We start from the raw sequence: 19,591 nt of genomic DNA on the forward strand, positions 1-19,591 counted from the left end.
CTGGTTTGTCTAACAGCTCTGCAGGAAGAACTGACCCATTCAGTTACATTTGAGACAAATCCCCAAACAGCTTAGTAGTAACTGAGAAGTGCTAGTGGGCAACCTTCCAAAACACAGCCCCGAGGGGAAGCTGGAGATGGAAATACCCTGCACAATTTCCTGTTCAGCTGCATGGTTTTAACTCCAGACTTTACCTTGGTTCTCACTGATGTTTTCAAACAGGTTTCTGACTTTAATAGTGACTAAAAGTGTAACTGTTGGTTCAGTAGACCATGAACAAAATGCTATGTCAGATGTCTTTAAGGTGATTGATGAAAACTAAAGAGATGGTAGGAAATAAAAGTGATGAAAGGACATGAAAAGGCACTTACAAATGGAAGGAAAAAATCCTGCTTACCGCTTTTCTGGATTCAGAGGCAGAAGCAGTGAAACCACATCTCTTAACTGAAAGTTAACAGTGAAGTATTTTCCAGAAAAATGTTCTTTAGCTTAGATGTCAGTCTCTGGAAACAGCGGGATGATGTCTTCAGTCGAGGGTCAGTCTGGACACAGCTGGAGAACATCTCCAGTCAAGGGTAAGTCTTTGCAGTGAGCTGCTTTTCATAGGCGTGGCCGTGTCAGGTTCTGCTGGACCGTGGAATTCACTGGGACATACTGAAGAGCCGCAATCAGGCCAGAGGCCAGGTTTGGTGAGAGGGAAACCAGGACCAGCCAGGAGAGCTCCTCTGCAGAGGAGAGCTGTTGGTGAATTCCACATAAAGCAGAAATGTTAGACAGTGTATAACACACAGCCAGAGAGGCTTCTTGGAAGCTTTTGGTGCTCCTCCCAGGGCTTTTCTTTCTGGCTCTGAGTTAACTACCTTTGTGCTAGCCATAGTAAGCAATGCAGCATGATGGTTAAGGTTTTGGGTTTGAAAACTAGAAATAGGGCTCTGATTCCTGTTTGCTGTGGCATACAGTTTAACTGAGTGCCTGTTTCTCCAGTGCAAGCCTGTGGTCTGAGTCTGTCTGCATTCAGCTTGTCCTTTGGCATCTGGGTGTGATGAGATTCTGGTCAACTCTATGACCAGAAGTGTGAAGCAATTCTCAGGCATGGGCACTGATTTCAACGAGTCCCATTACTAGTTCCTTTCCCACAATTTTTGCTTTAACTTCATTCTGACTGAGCTTATTTTGTTTTCTCCTTTCCCCTGGAATGCAGACTTTTAAAGTAGAGAAATAAAATTGGATTCCAATTCCACTGTGAAAAGCTAAACCTTGTAATTATAGTGGAAAATAAAATTCCTGATTTCTTCCTGTGTTACCAGTCTTGGTGCTGGTTGTATCATATGCAGGGCGTTATTGATTTCTCATTGTGCACTGGTCTCATTATCCTGTGAATAAGTGCCTTGTGCTAATGATACTCATGGTAATATGAGAACTTCTTGAAATTTTTGAAGGAAGAGACAGATATATATTGATAGCTGTCATTAATTAACTCTTCCCTTCAGAGGGGATTTTCAGCTAGTAAATAATTTCAGACCCAAAGCAGAAATGGCATAAGGAGGAAAGGAAACACTTTCCATTACAGCTGGATGAGTAACTTTAATAACCTTTTCCCCCAGTATATTGTGCATAAATTTTCTGTCAGTGGTTGAAATATTCAGAAGAATGCTTTGTAAGTGATTTTGGGCTGGTGTTTTTTCAAGTGAGTGTTGTGAATCTTGTTATTTAAAACTTGCAGTTTTAAATTGAGCTGCTGGATGCTCTTTCCTATTGGACCAATCACAATTCAAGGATTTTTTGGTACAAATAAGGATTTTGAGTTCACTTCTTTTGGTAAATATTTTCCATGAACTGTCAGTGCTTGCTTTTTATCCATCGTACGTAATGAGCTTGCTGGCAGGAGACACGCAGGGAGTAGTCAGATAAAAGGAAAGCAGAGTCATATGGGTGGTAAATGGGTTTGCAGTGTTCATCCACAGTGCTGTAATACGTGTGTAGTTGTGGGGGTTGCAAGGGGTTATGGTGGTTGGTGATACAGAAACGTTAAAGCCACATTGGGTGCTCTCTGGTGTGTTCCTGACTGTATGAAAACTTGGCCAGGCAATTGGCATTATGGGCTGGAATACTAAATAAGAGTCAACCACAGGACAGGTTCCGCTGAGGATGATGGATGATATTTTAGTTACTTGCACCATACGGTCGTCTTAACATTGCAGAGCTTCCTGGGTAAGTTTGAGCAGCTCTTAACTCCTTACAAAATGTATTATTGAAGAGCGTTAATATTTGAAGGCTACCGGTGCTGCCCTGCAGAACGGATGTCCTTGCTGCTGTGACACACTGAGCAGCTTCTTGACAAAGTATCTTCCATCATATGTGCTTTGTTGTAGAAAAATAACAGTGAGCCCTCAGCTGGGAGGTGTTGTGGATGTCAGGGCCCTGCAAGCCCAGCACAGTGCACCTCTGCATTCGAAGGTGCCTGACTTGAGCACACCGATGCCTCCATCATCAGTGAATCACGCCAGAGGGGAGTGAGTGACAGAAATGCAATATGCAAGTGAAGTGGAAATTCTGCTTCTCCCCCGAGATGCAATGCTAAATGAGTTATTGTGGTTAATTATTCACAGTTCTTGGCTATGGGATTGTCTGCTGCAGTGTGTGTGTGGAGAGGACGTGCCGACAGAAAAGATGTGTCTGGGAGGTTGGTGAGAAATACAGATTTCCGGGTCGTCTAAAAACCATTCCCAGTGGGAAGGAGCACATCACTGCAGAGCAGCTCCACAGTGCTGCAAGAAGCTAGCAGGCATTCGCTGGAGCCATTCTAACTGCTTGTTCCTGTATCAGGACTGTGAAACAATTCATTCAGTAGTAGGAAAGCAAGATTTCAACGAGACGTGTTCCTTACAGAGATCAGAGGAAGGTTGGAGCACAGCCTGCTTTGCTCCTCTTGAAAAGGTTGGCGGCCAAAGGAGAGACTCACTTCACGTAGCACTGGCTGCATTTGCAGATTTCCCCTTTGAAGAGTAAATAAGGAGAGGTGTGCAGGAGGACTTGAATAGGCTCCAAGCTTTCTGCATCATGCTCCATTGGCTGCTACAGTGAAACAAAAACACTAAAACTGTTTACCACTCCAGTGCCCCTCAAGTAGCTGATTTAATAGAGGTAGAGGCTTATTTAATAGAGATAAATACCTTGGAGATCTTTTAAAAACTGTTCCTCATCCGTTTCCCTGTAATCTGAATCTGCAGTTGGCATTTGCTAATAGTGGAATGCTTCAGAGCATGCATTAGAGAATGTCTACCATCTCTAACGTGTAAAGGATTTTTTTTTAGTCTGCTAAATCTCGTTTTATTGAACCTTTTGGCTTTATCTCTTCCTGCGTCTGCTGGTTTTAAGCTCACCCCTTATGTAGGTCACACTTCCACATTTTATGCTAGAGCCGCTGTCTTGAAGCAGTATCTCTTGTAAAATGAAAAACTGTACGATCTCTATAGAAATAGGACTTCATTTTTGCCATAGAGGTGGTAGTAATTTCCCCTTGCTTAATCCCTTTAGTTGGGTATTGGTTGATTACTGCTCAACTTCAGCATTTTGGCGTTCTGGTATGTGATAGGATCGTTCCTCTTCAAGCTAATTTTAAGATAAAATTGTTGCAGTCCATACCAGGAAGGCAAAAAATGGGCAGTCAAACCTGCATTCAAACACAGAGGAGCTGCTCAGCTTATGGGCATCTTCAGAAAAATGGCAGTGCTTATTTTTAAGTCTCCAAGATTTAAGAGAGAAGAGCTCTACAGACTCCTTGGTCTGGGTAGCAAGATGCTTCACAACAAGCATCATTACGAGATGTGGAGTCATGACACGCTTTGCATTTATGAGGAAGTTTATTTTTTTTTTTAAGTTGATTTAATTTCTTTTTTAATGGCGACTTTAGCTTCACTGTACTTGATTTGAATATAGAGCATCGTTCTTGAATCTGTGTGTTACTGCAGGTTTGACAGCCTTTCTCTCACTGAAGAAATACTTCCCAATGTTAAAGCTTAAGACCTCCTGTGAAGCCACTCAGTGTGTAGTAAAGCTGATCCAGCTTCAGGTGTTTCAGAAGAGGTTTTTTAATATTAATCACTTCATTAATGCAGAGACAATCTTGTAGGCATGTGGTGTTAGAGGGAGGATGGCCAAATTACGGAGAGGTTGAGGCTCCTGTCAAGCGGCAGTTCCCAGGCTGGGAATTTGACAGTTCCTGGCTTTCCTGGTCTTCTGAAACACAGCTGTGTTGTTCCAGTTTTTACATTTTTATTCCCCAATCAACCTTAATTTTGCCAGTGAACGATACCCTCATAGCTGTGAATATCTTCTCTTTTTGCTATGAAGCCCTCAGTGTCTTTGGGCTATGTTTTGTCTCCAGTTTCTTGTTTTGGCATGATTCAGCCCTTGCCACCTTTCTGCCCCCAGCAGTTTGAGTTGCCCAGTATCTGCTTCTGCTTGCTTGCCTTTGCTTCCGCATGCTTGTAGCTGCAATCATTTCGGTTTTTTGGGGGGTTGAAAAACATTGGAGTTTTTCCATATGAAAAATAAAAGACCTACTCAAGCAGAGTTCTTAAGAGCATAATAATGTTGTCTTGATGTACCAAGTGGCTGCTCTTCTAGTGCAGTACCCTTTCAGAGTAAACATTGGAATCAAAACGTGGGAGGAGTGTGAGGATGAGGACATATGAGGAAGCAGTGCTCATCTCGCTTGTGTGAGCTAAGCTAGATATGGACACAAGTTTCTAATGCTAAATCTTGGAACGCCAGCTCTGTTGCTCTGCTCTCCAGCAAACTTGACTTTTCACAAGTAGGTCTCAAGTGTGTGTGTATCCTGGGTCAGCCCAGAGGTTCGCATCACTGCTGTTGACCTGATAGATTGCAAATGCTTCCTGAAGACTGTAAGAAATGGGGTAAATGCAAATCAAGGCTTCCACAGTCAAGTTCCTTGAGCGTTTTGACGCTGGTGCTTAGGGGTTGCTTATAACTAATGTGTTCAGAGCCACCAATAGACGTATCCTCTGCAATTTGTGTTGGCAAGTTCCACGGTGCAACTAAGTTCTGTGAAAGCAGGTTTTTAAACCTGTAGCATTAGGAATTGTGGTGGTCACCTTTAATTCTGTATTCAAGGAAACTAAAGGTTTCCTATTTGCTTTTCCCCATGGCATGTCTAAGATAATAAGAGGTATAAGCTGTCATTTCTTCCCCCATACAGACTTTCTCCCAAGTACCCTGATTGGCATTAGTTGCATGTCCAAGTCCCTACACTGAGTCTACTTCTCTGTTAAATAGAAGACTTTAAACTGACCAGGAATACACAGCCTGTCAGTACAGTGAGGCAGATCCTCAAATTCCCTGCTTGCCTATGAGACAAAACCAGTGTGCAGTGGTGGTCTGTTCTGGACTCGAAGAGACTAGATTTGCAAAAGCAGCTTCTGAATGTACAAGCTACTCTTGGAGGACTTCTCACACAGGTAGATGGAGCAGAAGAATATAAATTTTTCCTGGAAAGTAACTACTTTGAGTTGAAGTTGTCAGGATGTTTCATAAGGGAAAAAAATCAGTTACCGAAGTGGCCATATTATCCCCCTTTTCTTCTTTATAGATTGAGATTGTTGATGATACAGGATTTTTTTCATGTTTGTTTTTAATATTTCACCCAGAACTTCCAGCAACTGAAATTCAAGCTGCTGTTTCATATGCTGTGACTGTAGTCCCACAGGTCATCATGTAACAGCGGGCATGTCTGGAGTTCCTACAGCTGTCTCCTGTAAATCAGGGGAAAATCCCAAATTCTGGAGCTTTACCAGCTGCCATTGTGCAGCTGCATACTCTAACAGGCTGTGCTTCAGAGCTGATCTTCAGGCTGAGACCATATGTACCCCCGGGCTTGTTTCTGCACATAGGTAGCTTCGTGGGGTGGAAAAGAGCTGCTTGCTTGTCTACCTGCCATGCTTATGTTGGAAGCTCAGCACTAGCACAGAACTGATTACAAAGAGTCTGCAGATAGGCAGTTTGGGGCTGTTTGCAAACCCACCAGCATTTTGTGTCTCAACACAAGTGGTCCTGTGGCTGTCGACCCACTTCTAGTACTAATAAATCACTATGTCTTTAAGTCTCAGCCCATGCCTGGCCGTTAGTTTCGATGACAGTGTTCTCATGTTGCCTGCCATGCCCTTTCTGCCCAGTCCTCATCTCGCAGTGAGCTGGACCAAAACAGATGCACAGATGCCAGCAGCGGTAAATTCATGCCGCATCTGCTTAAATCTTCCGTTATCTGTGTATTATCCGTTGATACGCTTGAGGGCAGGGCTGCTGTTCAGGAGGGCTGAGGCAGGCTTGGGGGAATGGGCTGACAGAAGCCTTGTGAGATTCAGCAAGGACAAAGGCAAAGTCCTGTTCCTGGGAGGACTAACTCCAAGCAGCAGCTCTTCAGAAAAGGTCCTGTGGGTCCTGGTGGGCAGCAAGCAGAGTGTGAGGAGGCAGAGACTGGCAGCATCCCAGGCTGTACGAACAGGAGCACAGGCAACAGATTGAAGGATGTGATTATCCGCCACACTGCTCACTAGTTGTTAGACAACATCTGGAAGATCAGGTTGCCCAGTGTAAGAAAAGCATCGCTCAAAGTGGATTGAGCTCAGAGGGCCACCAAAGATGCTCCAAGGGCCTGAGCAGTTTCCCCATGGAGAGGCCGAGGGAACTGAGCTTGATCAGCCTGGAGAAGAGAAGGCTTTGCTGAGGAGATCGTCAAGAAGACAGATTTTTCAGTGAAGGGGGGGTAGTAAGAGTGACAGAGATAACACTTCAGTCCCCTTAGAGCCTGCTGCTTCTGAAGATGGTGTGGCAAATGAGCCACACTGAGGAACATCCAGCTCAACTTGTGTGTAAAAGGAAAACTAGTCACTGGAGCTCTTGAGTACCAGACTTGTCACATTGTGTTACCCACAAAGGCATGCCACATAATTTTAGGGTACGTCCCACCTTTTGTTTCTTCTTTCAGCTGTTGACTGGAGGTGTAAGGATTCCAAGGGACTTCTTCAAAGCCACCTATTCACCATTACCAAAGCAGAAAATATTTTGTTAATAGTGGCAACAGAGGAGGGGATTAAAAGCTCAGATGTACACAGCTTTTCTGGTTGGCTGCTGCCGCCACTCTGTAATACGTAGTGATGGAAATGCCATGATGTGTGCTGCAGGCCACTGATCAGTGATGAAATGTGTCCAGTGATAAATTTGCCTTTCCTTTGTAAATGTTTGAGAAATCCAGTGGTTTCTGTAGAGCTTCGTGTCTGCTGCTTGCAGGTATGCTGGAATTGCTCCTGTGATCAGGCAGCGTCAGGTTGGCACACGGACCTCTTGCTTGTATAACCACGAGCTCCAATATTGTTTTCATGGTTTGGTGCTTCACAGTTCCTGTGAATTTAAGATTGTTCAGTATCTGCCAGGACTGTATGAAGCCAGCGGGCTGTGGTGTGTTGGATTCTTTTGCACTGCTTAATGGCACTGGTTTCAGAAGCACGTACTCCCTTATGTCCAGAGTACTGCATCCAGCTCTAAGGCCACCAGCATAAGAAGGATGTGGGCCTGTTGGAGCAAGTCCAGAGGAGGCCATGAAGATGCTCCGAGGGCTGGAGCACCTCTGCTATGGAGACAGGCTGAGAGAGCTGGACTTGATGAGCCTGGAGAAGAGAAGGCTTCAGGGACACCTTAGAGCAGCTTCCAGTGCCTAAAGAGGACAGCAAGAAAGCTGAAGAGGGCCTTTGGACAAGGGCAGGTAGGGACAGGACAAGGGGGAATGACTTTAAACTGACAGAGGGGAGATTTAGATGAGATCTGAGGCAGAAGTTCTTCCCTGTGAGGGTGGTGAGGCCCTGGCACAGGTTGCCCAGAGAAGCTGTGGCTGCCCCATCCCTGGCAGTGTTCAAGGCCAGGTTGGACGGGGCTTGGAGCAGCCTGGTCTAGTGGAAGGTGTCCCTGCCCATGGCAGGGGGTTGGAAATGGATGGGCTTTAAGGTCCCTTCTGTTCTTGGATTCTGTGATATTCCGGAAGGATGTGGTTGAGCAGGGCAGACTTACGTGGTTAGCGAAGGCACCAAACATCAGGGAAGTGGAGCGAGTTTATCTCTGTTGTGTTTTTATCTCTTTTTAACTGTTATTCAGCAGGTATTCCTGCATGCTTGGACTGTTCTTCAGTGGTCCCTTTAGCTTTCTGATGGAGATGGAGAAGGATTTGGAATGGCTGGTGAACTTCACCTCTGAGAGCCTGGGTCATGGCCCTCGGGCAGAGGTGTCTGTAACAGGCGTTACGCAGTGACAGCTCTGCAGGAACAGGGTTAGCTTTTGATCACCAGGGTTATTTTAAAGTGCAAATTATTACTCTTCTAGATCACACATTCTCAACCGTTCATCTATAGCCCACCATTTCCTCTTAGACAAAGTGAAGACTTTGCTTTGTCTCCTGTCCGCTGTGGCTGTGTGAACTTGCTCGTGGGCCCATGTGGTCCTGCCTCTGACTGGAGGATGCTGGCTAAGATCTGTAACCCACCCATTTCAGGCAGTAGCTTATGAGCTGGTGCAATTTCCTCACATCCTATAAAATGGAAATAACAGATACTAATAAAATACTACTCAAAGCTCTTGTTCCAAAGCTGAGCTTAAGAGTTAATAGTGTTTTTGCTGAAGTATTGATTTGGACACAAATCCAAGGTCTGACTTTCTTGGCTTTAAACACTGGTGTGGGTGTTATGCTTTTTATGTATGTTCAGAGCCTTTTTTTTTGTTGAGGGTTCTGTCACCATATTTTACTTCACATAATCGCCTGAGGTTTGGGGTGGAACGAGCTCTCCTGAAAGAAGCCTTTGCAATCCATGCCTAATAGCTGCTTTTCTAACTAAAATACTGTACCTTTATGTGAGTGTGTAAAAGTAAACGTAATTGGATTATGCAAAATAATCTCTTAAAATGAGGTTTTAAAGCAATTAATAATAAGCAAGTTGGAGGTATCTGAAGCTAGGTGATGCTAACAGTTCCTTTATGCAGCTGAAACATAAAAGATCTCTTACAGAGCTGATACGTAAGGAAGACTTACTGGAACCCTCCCTTGCATTAAAATAGTGTTTTTAAGAGTGGAAATTTCTCTACAGTCAAACTTTTAACTGTATGATTTCAGTTCCCCCATTAAATTAATCCATTAAGCTTTGTGGCTGCTCTGTTTTATCGCATGTTCTTACTTTGATGCCTTGTTATTCTAGTGTAATTTGTTTCTAGTGTAATTTGTTGTGGAAACAAATCCCTCTTTAGATTGTTACCAAATGCCTTTTTAGTGGGGGTTTTCTTAAAATGCTGGGGTTTGACTGTGTTACCTCCCACTTGCTTTTTGATGTTTGAGATTACAAGGTCCTGAGGGGGCTCTTCCTGAAGGCAGTGTGGATTTGCGGGAGGACAGAAAGGTGTTTGGAGCATGTATGGAGTTGGCTGTCATACAGAAGACTTTTTCCTTACTTCTCAGAGAAAACTAGATTCTGTTTTTCTCCTCCAGTCACTCCCATGAGTTTCACATCATGTCTCTTCACTGCTCTTGCAGGTCAGATGCCAGGGCCCAGTTCGATGATACCCGGGCAGCCCATGCCAGGCCGGATGATGCCAAGTGTGGCAGCCAACATCCATCCAGCTGGCAGTGGTCCCCCCCCACCTGGCATGTCACCAATGACAGGAAATCTAATTGGACCTCGTGTTCCTCTTGCAGCTCCGAATGGCATGTGTAAGTTGATGTCCAGCAGAAAATGTTTTGAATATGCCTGGTGTGGCTTTTTCTGTCGCTTGCCTTTTGCTGGAAAACTCATTGCAGCTGAAACCCCTTTATCTGCTGCAGGAATAATAGGATCTGTGCATGTTGGAAGCCGAAGACTGGTGCCAGAGGTGTGCTTGAAGCTTTAAGTGCTTGTCTTCCCTCTAGGCATTCAAACATATTTCATTGTCCTTTATTTTATTTATAGCATCCCTTATTTTATTTATAATGACAGTAAGCTCTGTGGTCATCATCAAAAATTGCTCCTGACTTACTCTGGGAGAATGCACAGTAGAGGTTCAGGAATTAATAATATCTAAATCCTTACGTAGTGGAGGCGAGAATACAATTGAGTTCAACAATTCCTTACTGAAAACTTGGCACTGTGATATTAGAAGGAGGAAATCCTAGTTAGGAAGAAGCAAAAGGTATATTGGGAATGTTCCTTACACAGTATAAATACCTACACCTCCAAAACTGAAGTTGATTTATGCCAGCCAAAAAAAGCAGTAGCTCCTGTGTGGGTGTTACTTGAATGAGTGTGAGAATTTGGCCAGAGCCAGCAAAAGAGAAGCTGGTGTAGGATGCTCTGCTATGAGTTCCTCAATATATTTGTCTGTATTACTTGCAGCCTGGGACAAGCTGCTGGTTTGCTTCAGCACAGCAGCCTTAACCCCAGAAATGTTCCTCAGCACAACTGTCACCGAACAGGCAAAAATTGTGATGGCTTGTAGTGCCTCTCCCAAAAAATAATTGGGAAAAGCCATCCCGTTTTAGCCTCAGCTGAAGGGAGTTGCTGAGGAGTACTGACTCATTGGTGTTAACCAGCATAAGCATGAGATACTCCCTTCTGATGCTATTTTTGTTCAAACATTGCTCCTTATTCTTTTGGTGCTGTAGCTTTACTTAGTTTTCCTTCCCTTTTTCTGAGCCTCTACCTCCGGGAATATCTTACGTCAGGTTACATTCCTGCTTGCTCTCTTCCCTTATCTTAATTTCTCTTTTTTCCTCCCCTACTGAACAAGTCAGTCATGTTCCATTAACATCTCCTATCTGTGCATGAAAGCTGGCCTTTTGTATCCTTCATTTCTTTCCTCCTACTTGCTGCATCTGTGGATTCCTCTACTTTAACCTACATACACTACTCAAAGCTTAAGAGCAGGCTCTGTTTATATAAAGTCTATTGTTCCATCTATTTTAAAAGAAAAGAGCCATAATCTAAAGGCTCGAGCACAGAGGTGGGAGATGAGAAATGCTAATTCCAGCTGAAAGTTGCTTGATGTGAACTTTGCCAGCTACTGAGCTGTCATCTTTTCTGTAAAAAATGGGAGGTTATTTTCCCTCTTTCACAGAGTCCACGCAGTGCTTAGAGGTTGAAAAGCACAATACAACGTGCAGTGAAGCTTCCTTGGGAAGCTTTCCTTGGGAAACTGTAGTCATGGCCATTTCTGGGGACAGTCCTTGTTGCTTTTTCCTCCGACAGCCACATCTCCCGTGGTACATAGACACCTGGGTGTTGGCACTGGGTTCCTTTTCCATGTTCAGCTTCTCCTGGTGTCTTGCTCACTCTCTGCTGTTCTCCCACAGATCCTCCTCCAGCACAGCCGCCTCCACCAGCAGAAGGGGTGACTCCACCTCCAGCAGGAGCCCCGCCGGCCTCAGCTGCTCCCTAAGCAGTCAAGGAAGAAGGAACTTCTACAGCAACATAGTGGTGACCAAAAATGAATTCCTCAGTTACCTCCTGTTCCCCTGGGAGGTTTTCACCTCCCATTGGCGTGCCCCGGTCGTGTATGTGTGCATATACATACACAGATACAAGCACATTATACACAGCATCTGCCTACCACTACGATCACTCGTAACCTGGCAGTACTCCGCATTGCTTTGGGAAAGCTTTAGGTCAAAGATGCCAGTAGTGCCTCCATGTTGCTGGTGGGAAGTACTTTATGCTTTGGTCTGCTTGCCTTTCAGGGCGTGCTCAACTCTGGTTTCTTTCATCTTGGTGTTTTGAGCTTTGGGTTCTCCTGGGGAGGGTAAAAAAGAACCAAGCTTGCACAGTGGAGGCATTAGCTGAGCTTTAGGATGTAGCATGTGCCCATTCCACCTGTGATCTAATGTTTTGGGTTCTCCGGGTAGAGCAAAGCATCAAGGTTGGACGCCAAACCAGTGTTTCAAGCAGAGAAGGAAAATAAGGGCATGCTGTAGCACAGAAGGTGCAGGAATGCCACCGTGTTCATTACAGATATCTGATCATTAAGGACAGTAGCCGAGTCCTGGGGCTGCCTTGCTAACTTATTAAAGAAAATATTGATCCAGTGCAAATGAAGCCAGGAGTGAATCAATTGGAATAAAACCACTCGATGGTAGGAGTTTTCTTGCTCCAGTTTTTACCTTTCTTTTGCCTTTGAAGGTGGTAGTTGAACCTCTGAGTAGTTTGGTACGGTAGCCAACTGAGGAATAAACCCATGATTTTTAGTCCCTCTTTTTGGAGCATATACTTTTTACTTTTTAAAATGAACAAAATAAAAAAAAAGAAAAAAAAATAACGTAGATAGCGAAGAAGTGCTAGCATTTGGGATTGGGTTGGGATGGCTGGGATGCAAATGCCAGAACTACCTCCTGTGGACAGCTGAGGTGGGCAGAGTCAGCGACCGTGGTTCATGTCTTCAGGACAACTCGCACATCACCTTCCGCTCACTGAGCTTCCATGGTCTCAGGGGTTGAGGGTGTGAGGGAACAGCTTCAGCAGGCAAATCTAGGAGCACTTGTTGAGACCATCACGCACAGACCTCCAGACTGCCACAGCTGCCTGTTTGCTCATCATTAGTGACTGCAAAAAATCCTTTACCCACTGTGGTTTGGGTTCTCTGCTCTCTTCCTGGTGTAAGAGCATTTGCCAGGTTTCCTTGCCAAAAGTCTGGAGTCTGCTTGCTTGTTTAAAGGGTGGCTTTCAGCAACCGAGTTCAAGGTGGTGGCCGGAGGCTTGACTGGAGGGAGAGCTCCCAAATAATCCCAAACCTACAGAACCACCTATACCATTAAAAACAAAAGGATTTCTTTTGAAGAGCACTCAGGTGATCTACTCATCAGCGCTAACGGTTGAACTTCCCAGGTCCTGAGAGAGCATGAGTGCGGATTAACCCGTTCTGGGCTGCGTGCTCAGACAATCGTCTGCAGCCTTGTTACTTCCAGCGCATAGGAATGATGCTTTCCACTGTCAAGCTCTAAGAATCCACAGTGCCTAGCAGAGAACGGTCAGGGCCTGCCTGCCTTCCACCTCCCACAAAGGAAATTCAGCCCCAACGTTACCTTTCCCTCCAGGGTCTTTGGGGTGAGCATGGGATTTTCTGGTTCAGACCGTAGTCCAGTTTAGAATAACCTCAGGTTGTTTTTAGCGTGATCAAGTTCAAATATAAAGGATCCAGGTGGAGACTATTTTTTACTGTACTAGTGATGATCCTACAGAGTACCTGAATTCTTGACACTGTTGTGTTCCTGTATAAACAATACATGTGCTGACTTTTTCATCTGATCCTATATATAGGGCCGGTTTTATTCCTGCAACACAGCCACCCAATTTTGTGAAATAAAGAAAAAAACGTGGTTTTTGTACAAAGCTTGTGCCACTATGTCTGGAGTCTTTTTTTCCCTCCATGTGTGTTGTGGATGAGCCGAGAATTGTTAATATGATACGGGTTTATTTTGGGGCTGCATTTTGACTACAATGGAGTAAACACAAAGCCTGATCTTGTTACTCTGCAAGGTTGGAGACACCAAAGCAGTGCAGGCATGCAAAGGCCTTTTGCAATGTGCTTGGCAATCCCCCGCTTTGGAAAATGGTATTTCAGATTTAAAAAGCTTAATGAATGTGGATGAAGTAAAACGGCATTCGAGGCCTAATGGGATTATTTCTGTTTGATTCCTGCGTTCCCCACTGTTGTGCTTTGGACAATCGCTCAGGCTCGTGTTCCCAGTTGAATCACACACTTGAAAGAAGAGCTCTGAAGTGGCAGATTTTAATAGAGGAGGGCTGGGTGCGCTGACCTAGCAGGATCCCACTGTTCCTCTATTCCCATACGAGCTTCACTGTTAATTGTTTAATTCAGATGCCTGTTCAGATCTTTTGTCCTCTCCTGCAGGGCTCCAGAAGCTGCCAGGATATTTTGCCTTTTTGGTTAAACTGGAACCAGGAATCCAATCAGGATTATATCCTAAATGCTGCTGCTACTTCACGTAAGAGCCTTTTCCTCCAAGGAAGTGTGCTAATGGTGCTCCTTCCCAAGCATCCCACGTGTAATGCCCACAGTCCCTAATTCCCTGAAGCTGAAGAAGGAAAAGCACAGGGGTGGAAATGTGTCCCCGTGCCCAGGACATCCCACGAAAGCCACATCCCCAGTTGGGGAACCCTTTCTGGCTGATAACGAGAGGTCCCTGGGGCTGTGGTCCTCTGCTATATGCTCCCTTGGTGGGCTCAATAATGCTGCTCTGGTGTTGGGGCCAGGTGGGAAGGTGAGGAGCTCAGACTTGGCCCTCCAGATGCCTTCGGCAAGGCTTGTCCCTTGTGATTGCATCCTTCTCATCCTGGGATTGTCATTTTTCCTCCTCTTGACCTTTTTCCTAAGGAATACAAAGAAATGGTAAATCATAGTACTAGTCAATTTTTGAACACTTTCTATTGAGGGGCCTTTAAAGCTTTACAGTCACTGAAGATGGCTGAGGCTGGGCCATTATCCTGACAGAGTAATGGTCTGGATGCAGTTTGGGCCCACACTTGCTGTATGGCTGTCAGATCCCCCCAGCTGGCCCTGGTGATGGGGTGGGAGCAGTACTGAAGGGCTGGGGTTGCTTTGGCTGCTGGGTGAGGAGCGGTGAAGGGGTGGAGGGAGCATATTGCCATTGACAATTTTGTGATGGGAGCACAGTAAAACCTGGAGGCAGGTTTAGGACAGGGCTGTAACGTGCAGCTCTTGAAACTGGCTCTGCATCCACTCCAACACTGCAGAAGGGTCTTTGAGATGAAGATGTCATTGTGGTGAATGGAAGCTCACCCGCCTCAGTGCCAAACCCTTCTGCTTTCTCCAAAAAATTAGCTGTCTCTCCTGTTAATACCCGCTACTGGGAGGATGTTACATCTTCATCCAAATAATCTGATAGTGCCAGAGACAGGGATGGGACAGGCAGGTTTCTTTTCTTGGCAGGAGGAGCAATGGGGCAGTGGACCAGGAACAGCAACAGGCATTCACACCCCCTGCCTGCACTTGGCTTGGCTTCCTGATAATAGCCTAAAACTCCCTGTTGTGGCTGTGTCCTGCCCAGCCATACCAGCTCCACCATGTGGTTCCTAATGAGCTGTTTGGTTTTCTTCCCCTGGCTGACTTAAAGCCAAAAATGCACACCCAAAGAGTTGGTTTTTTTGGGGGGGGTCCAACTATGCAATTGTGCATTGTCCTCCAACCCATTCATTTCAATTCCTGTGCCTTTCTCACGAGAAACTTTTAAAACAAAGGATTTGGCAAGGCTGGAACCCCCTTTTCAGACTCCACAGGTTTTATAGCAACAGGGGGATAACCCCAGTGGGTAGTGCCAGACACCAGCACTCATCCCATGGGCTAATTCCCCCAAATCCTGGTAGGAAACGATGTGCCCCAGACAATCGGTGGCAGTGGGTGACCTGCCAACGGCTTGGCTGTGCTGGAGCCGGTGCCTTGCCTGGCTCTCTAGGAACAGTGTTGCTCTTTGTCTGCACTGTCTCCTGCCTGGCCGCGTGTGCTGTCCGTGTGGGAGTTTCATTGGAACCTCCTGCCACTGCTGGGGGACCCTTTTCAGCAGCCCTGGGAGCTATTTTCTGGAGGTTGCAGTGGGAAACCCAGGGGTAATTATCTGGATTTTTTTTTTTTCCCCAGATTCCTCATTTTTGTCCTTCCAAGTTGAAATAAAATAAAACCAACCTGGTCTCCATCAAAAAGAGCAGCCTTTCCAGCATCCTCCCAGGTTTCTAGCACTAGGTTTGGGTTGGTGATGCTGGTGGTCACCAGCACAAAGGTAGCCTCCCCCAGGTCTGTGGTGCTGAGGTGACTGAGCGCTATGGAGAGGAGCAGGACTCCACTGCCAGGTGATCTGGCAGGCAAAGACCAGGACCAGCAACTTCCACAGCACGTAGTTCAGCCCAAGTCTCACTGGGAATGCTGAGGGACATCTCCTGCCTGAGTATCAGCCCATGTGAAGGTCGATCCCTGCAGCATCCAGTTTGTGGAAATCTCTTGTTCTGTCCTAGCACTGGGGACTGGGGAAAGGCAGCTCTGCCCTTGGAGGATGCTCAGCACAGAGGTGATTTCTGCAATCCCAACATAAGAAGGACTTGGAGATGTTGGAGCAAGTCCAGAGGAGGCCACAAAGGTGCTCCAAGGGCTGGAGCATCTCTGCTATGGAGACAGGCTGAGAGACCTGGGCTTGTTCAGCCTGGAGGAGAGAAGGCTCCAAGGACACCTTAGAGCAGCTTCCAGTGCCTAAAGGGGCTGACAAGAAAGCTGGAGAGGGGCTTTTGACAAGGGCAGGCAGGGACAGGACAAGGGGGAATGGCTTTAAACTGACAGAGGGGAGATTTAGATGAGATCTGAGGCCGAAGTTCTTCCCTGTGAGGGTGGTGAGGCCCTGGCACAGGGTGCCCAGAGAAGCTGTGGCTGCCCCATCCCTGGCAGTGTTCAAGGCCAGGTTGGACGGGGCTTGGAGCAACCTGGTCTAGTGGAAGGTGTCCCTGCCCGTGGCAGGGGGTTGGAACTGGATGAGCTTTAAGGTCCCAAGCTATCAAACCCAGCAGCCTTTCTGGTTTTCCATTCCGCATTAAAGCTCTCCCATTTTTTCTCTCTGCAGCTGTAGAGGAGTGTGGCTCAGAAACGGCTGCTGCAGGGAGTGAATGAGCTGGGGGCTCTGCCCTTCCAGCAGATCCAGCCAGTGGCTGCTCGGTCGATGTGGCTCTGCCTCTGTGACACTGAATCCTTTGAACCAAACGCACTAGCTCCCTGCACAGGTCAGGGAGGGTTTATTTTTTGACAATACCAGCTGCAGCACCGCATGGTACGCAGAGGTTGTGGATGCATGTGTCTTTACCTGGTGCTGCCAGCATCCTTCCCCAAGCTGCTCGTGCAATCCTAAACATAGCTCCTCTTCTGAGGACTTTGAATTATGCCAATTTTCAGATCAGCACGGTGTCGGGAGCAGTTTGGTGTGTGACTGATATGTGGTGGGTGAGTTTGTTCCCTGCAGAACCAGTGTGGATGTCTTTGCGGGGTGTTTCAGGCTGAAGGCAGCGGGGGAGCAGGGCCTAGGGGAGCACAGGGGAGGCTGAAGGTTCGTTTTAAGTCTTGCAGCTGCAGCAGCCAGCGGCTTCCTCCAGCTCTCGGTGTCACATTGGGGCTCGTCACCTTGGAGCTGCGCCCTGTGTGGTGCCACCCCCAATCAAGGGCAAAGCTGTCCCACTACAACCCCGCCTGCCTGAGCTGAGATTGACCTTGGGCTCAGGCTCACCATCAAGGATGCTTTGAGAGAGGGAAGAACTTGTGTGTCCAAGGTGAGCAGTGCCTGAGCTGGGGCAGAAAACACCAACCTCAGCCCTATCTGTTCAATTCAGCATTTCCTGAAGTTGTGATTTCTTTGCACCTTTCCAATACTCGTTACTTTAAAAAAAAAATTGGGAAAAGTGTGGTTTGAATGTCTCTCATACCTGGATGAGGATGGAGGGTTCAAGCAGCAGCCTGGGGAGAGATAATGAGGGAAAAAAAGCTGATGGAGAAGCGCTGGTCCAGCCCATCCTGCCCTCATCATCGACCTCTGTTATTCTGCATAGGTCCTGGTTGGTGGGGACATTGACATATGGGAAGAAGCTGATTCCCCCTGTTCAGCCGATGGGAAGGAGCTCAGCCTGTGCCTCCCTCCAGCCTGTCTGTCTGCCCCCATGGGGTCCCTGATCATAATCAGACATGTCATCTGCACCCAGCTGGGTGCCAGAGCAGATCCTCCTCGACTAGAGGAATGTGCTGGTGCGTGGCTGCCCCACGGCTGCCAGTGCACTCCAGGAGCTGCCCATCAGGATGAGCCGGGATGCCGGGCTGAGCTGAGTGCTCCCCATGGTGCAGGCAGCATGAAGCAGGGCAGGGCTGGGGGGGAGCTAAGCCCCTCTGTGGATTTTTGGGGACCCCAAGGTAGGGCAAGACCCCATGAGCAGCACTTTACCGGGCAGGGAAGGGATTTGGGGTGAGATCCCTTCCCAGCTGCATGTGATCTGCTCACAGGACAGACAGATGGACAGAGCTCACGCTGAGCAGACCGTCAGTGTGGCTGTGTTTCATAATCTTTTAATTCTCCTTAAATATTTTGAGTAACTCCCCCAGGAAAATACGCGCTTGGCGGCAGCAGCCCGTGAGGAGGGAGCTGCTGCTCTGTAAGACTGAGGAGAAGGCAGTCACTGCCTGTCTGTCTGTCCTGCAGCCCCTCATCCAACCTCTGCTGCTGTTCCTCCCTCTGCCAAAGACAAATCTGAGGCAGGTTTGTAGGAAACATGCTGAAAGCAGACTCGTGAGATGGCTCTGGCTCCTGTGTTGGGCTCTGCTGCCTTGCCCACTCCTATATTTCAGCGTAGTGGTGGAGCCTGATGCTTTAAGGCTCTGCCACACTTCACCCGCTGTGTGTCCTAGGGGTGTACGGGGCTCCAAAATTCACCCCCCCAGCTGGATGTCCCTGCTTGGTGCACCTCATCCACCCTGGTCCTCCTCTCACTGATGCTGCAGCTGAGATCTGCCCACAGAGGGTTGGGAGACCCTTGGTCCCCCCTTGCCCACCTTGGTTTACTGATGGGGGCCTAATCCTGAGCCATGGGTGGGTGTGGAGCCTGCACCAGGGGGAGGCTCTTCCCATGTGAAGGTGGGCTGCATGGAAACGTGGTGGGCTCTGTCCACCAGGGGTAAAACAGCCTTCAGCTGGGGTTGGGGGTGCTGACACCTCCTCACCCCCATAGATCTCATGGGATCCAGGGCAAGGTCCCTCCTCCCTGCAGTGCTCAGCACACTGGGGTGATGGGACACCAGCATAGGCTGCCCCGAGGGCTGGTGGAGCCTCCAGCCATGGAGATGCTCAGGACTGGACCAGATGTGGTCCTGGGCAACCTGCTCCAGGCTTGAGCTGGGGTTGGCCCAGATGGTCTCCAGGGCTCCCGCCAGCCCCATGAGCTTCCTGCCCCCAGGAGTTACTGTGGGCACTGGAAGCTTCTGTGGGCTTGACAAGCACCAACCACTTCAGCATAAATACCTTGAGCGATTGCTGCTGCGTGCTGGCAGTCTTACTGGGGAAGGGTTTGGGTGCAGGATGGGTGCTGCTGCCCTGCCCGGGCTCCATCCTCCTGCCCCATGTGGCTTCCTCAGCACCATCCCCAGGATCCCACCCTTGGCCTCTTGCTGTGATGGCAGGGACACAGTGGAGGGACCCCCAGCCCTGGGTGGCGCATGGGACCCCGGTGCCTCTTCCTGACCCTTTTCCCCCGCTGTCACCACTGTGTCCCCCCATTCGTCCCGGCAGCCCCTCGGCCGGTCCCCTTGGAAACGCATCCAGGGGCGGAAGCATGGGGAATATTAAGCAGGTGCAGCCCCTTCAATCCCCTTTTGAGCAGGGACAGAGCGGGGCTTGTTCCCAGCACGGGGAGCTTGGCCAGGCACAGCGGCTGCTGCTGGGGGAGAGGAGACCCCGGCACCCCGCAGCCCGGCACCCCGCAGCCCAGCACCCCCAGTCCCTGCAGCACCCCACACATGC

General features: G+C 47.8%; 1 protein-coding gene across 2 annotated transcripts in view; it reads left to right on the plus strand.

The window, feature by feature from the left end:
- SMARCC1 (SWI/SNF related, matrix associated, actin dependent regulator of chromatin subfamily c member 1) overlaps positions 1-13,410 on the plus strand; it is an 85,610-nt gene extending 72,200 nt beyond the window's left edge. Inside the window, exons 28-29 of one of the 2 annotated variants that reach the window (XM_030492924.1) lie at positions 9,590-9,766; positions 11,381-13,410. In XM_030492924.1, coding sequence (XP_030348784.1) covers positions 9,590-9,766; positions 11,381-11,466 — 263 coding nt within the window. In that variant the 3' untranslated portion in view covers positions 11,467-13,410. The remainder of the gene's footprint in view (positions 1-9,589; positions 9,767-11,380) is intronic. The other variant, XM_030492932.1, reaches the window with a different exon arrangement.
- The last annotated feature ends 6,181 nt before the right edge of the window (positions 13,411-19,591 follow it).

Source organism: Strigops habroptila, chromosome 1 (genome assembly GCF_004027225.2).
Source record: "Strigops habroptila isolate Jane chromosome 1, bStrHab1.2.pri, whole genome shotgun sequence".
Lineage (NCBI taxonomy): Eukaryota > Metazoa > Chordata > Aves > Psittaciformes > Psittacidae > Strigops > Strigops habroptila.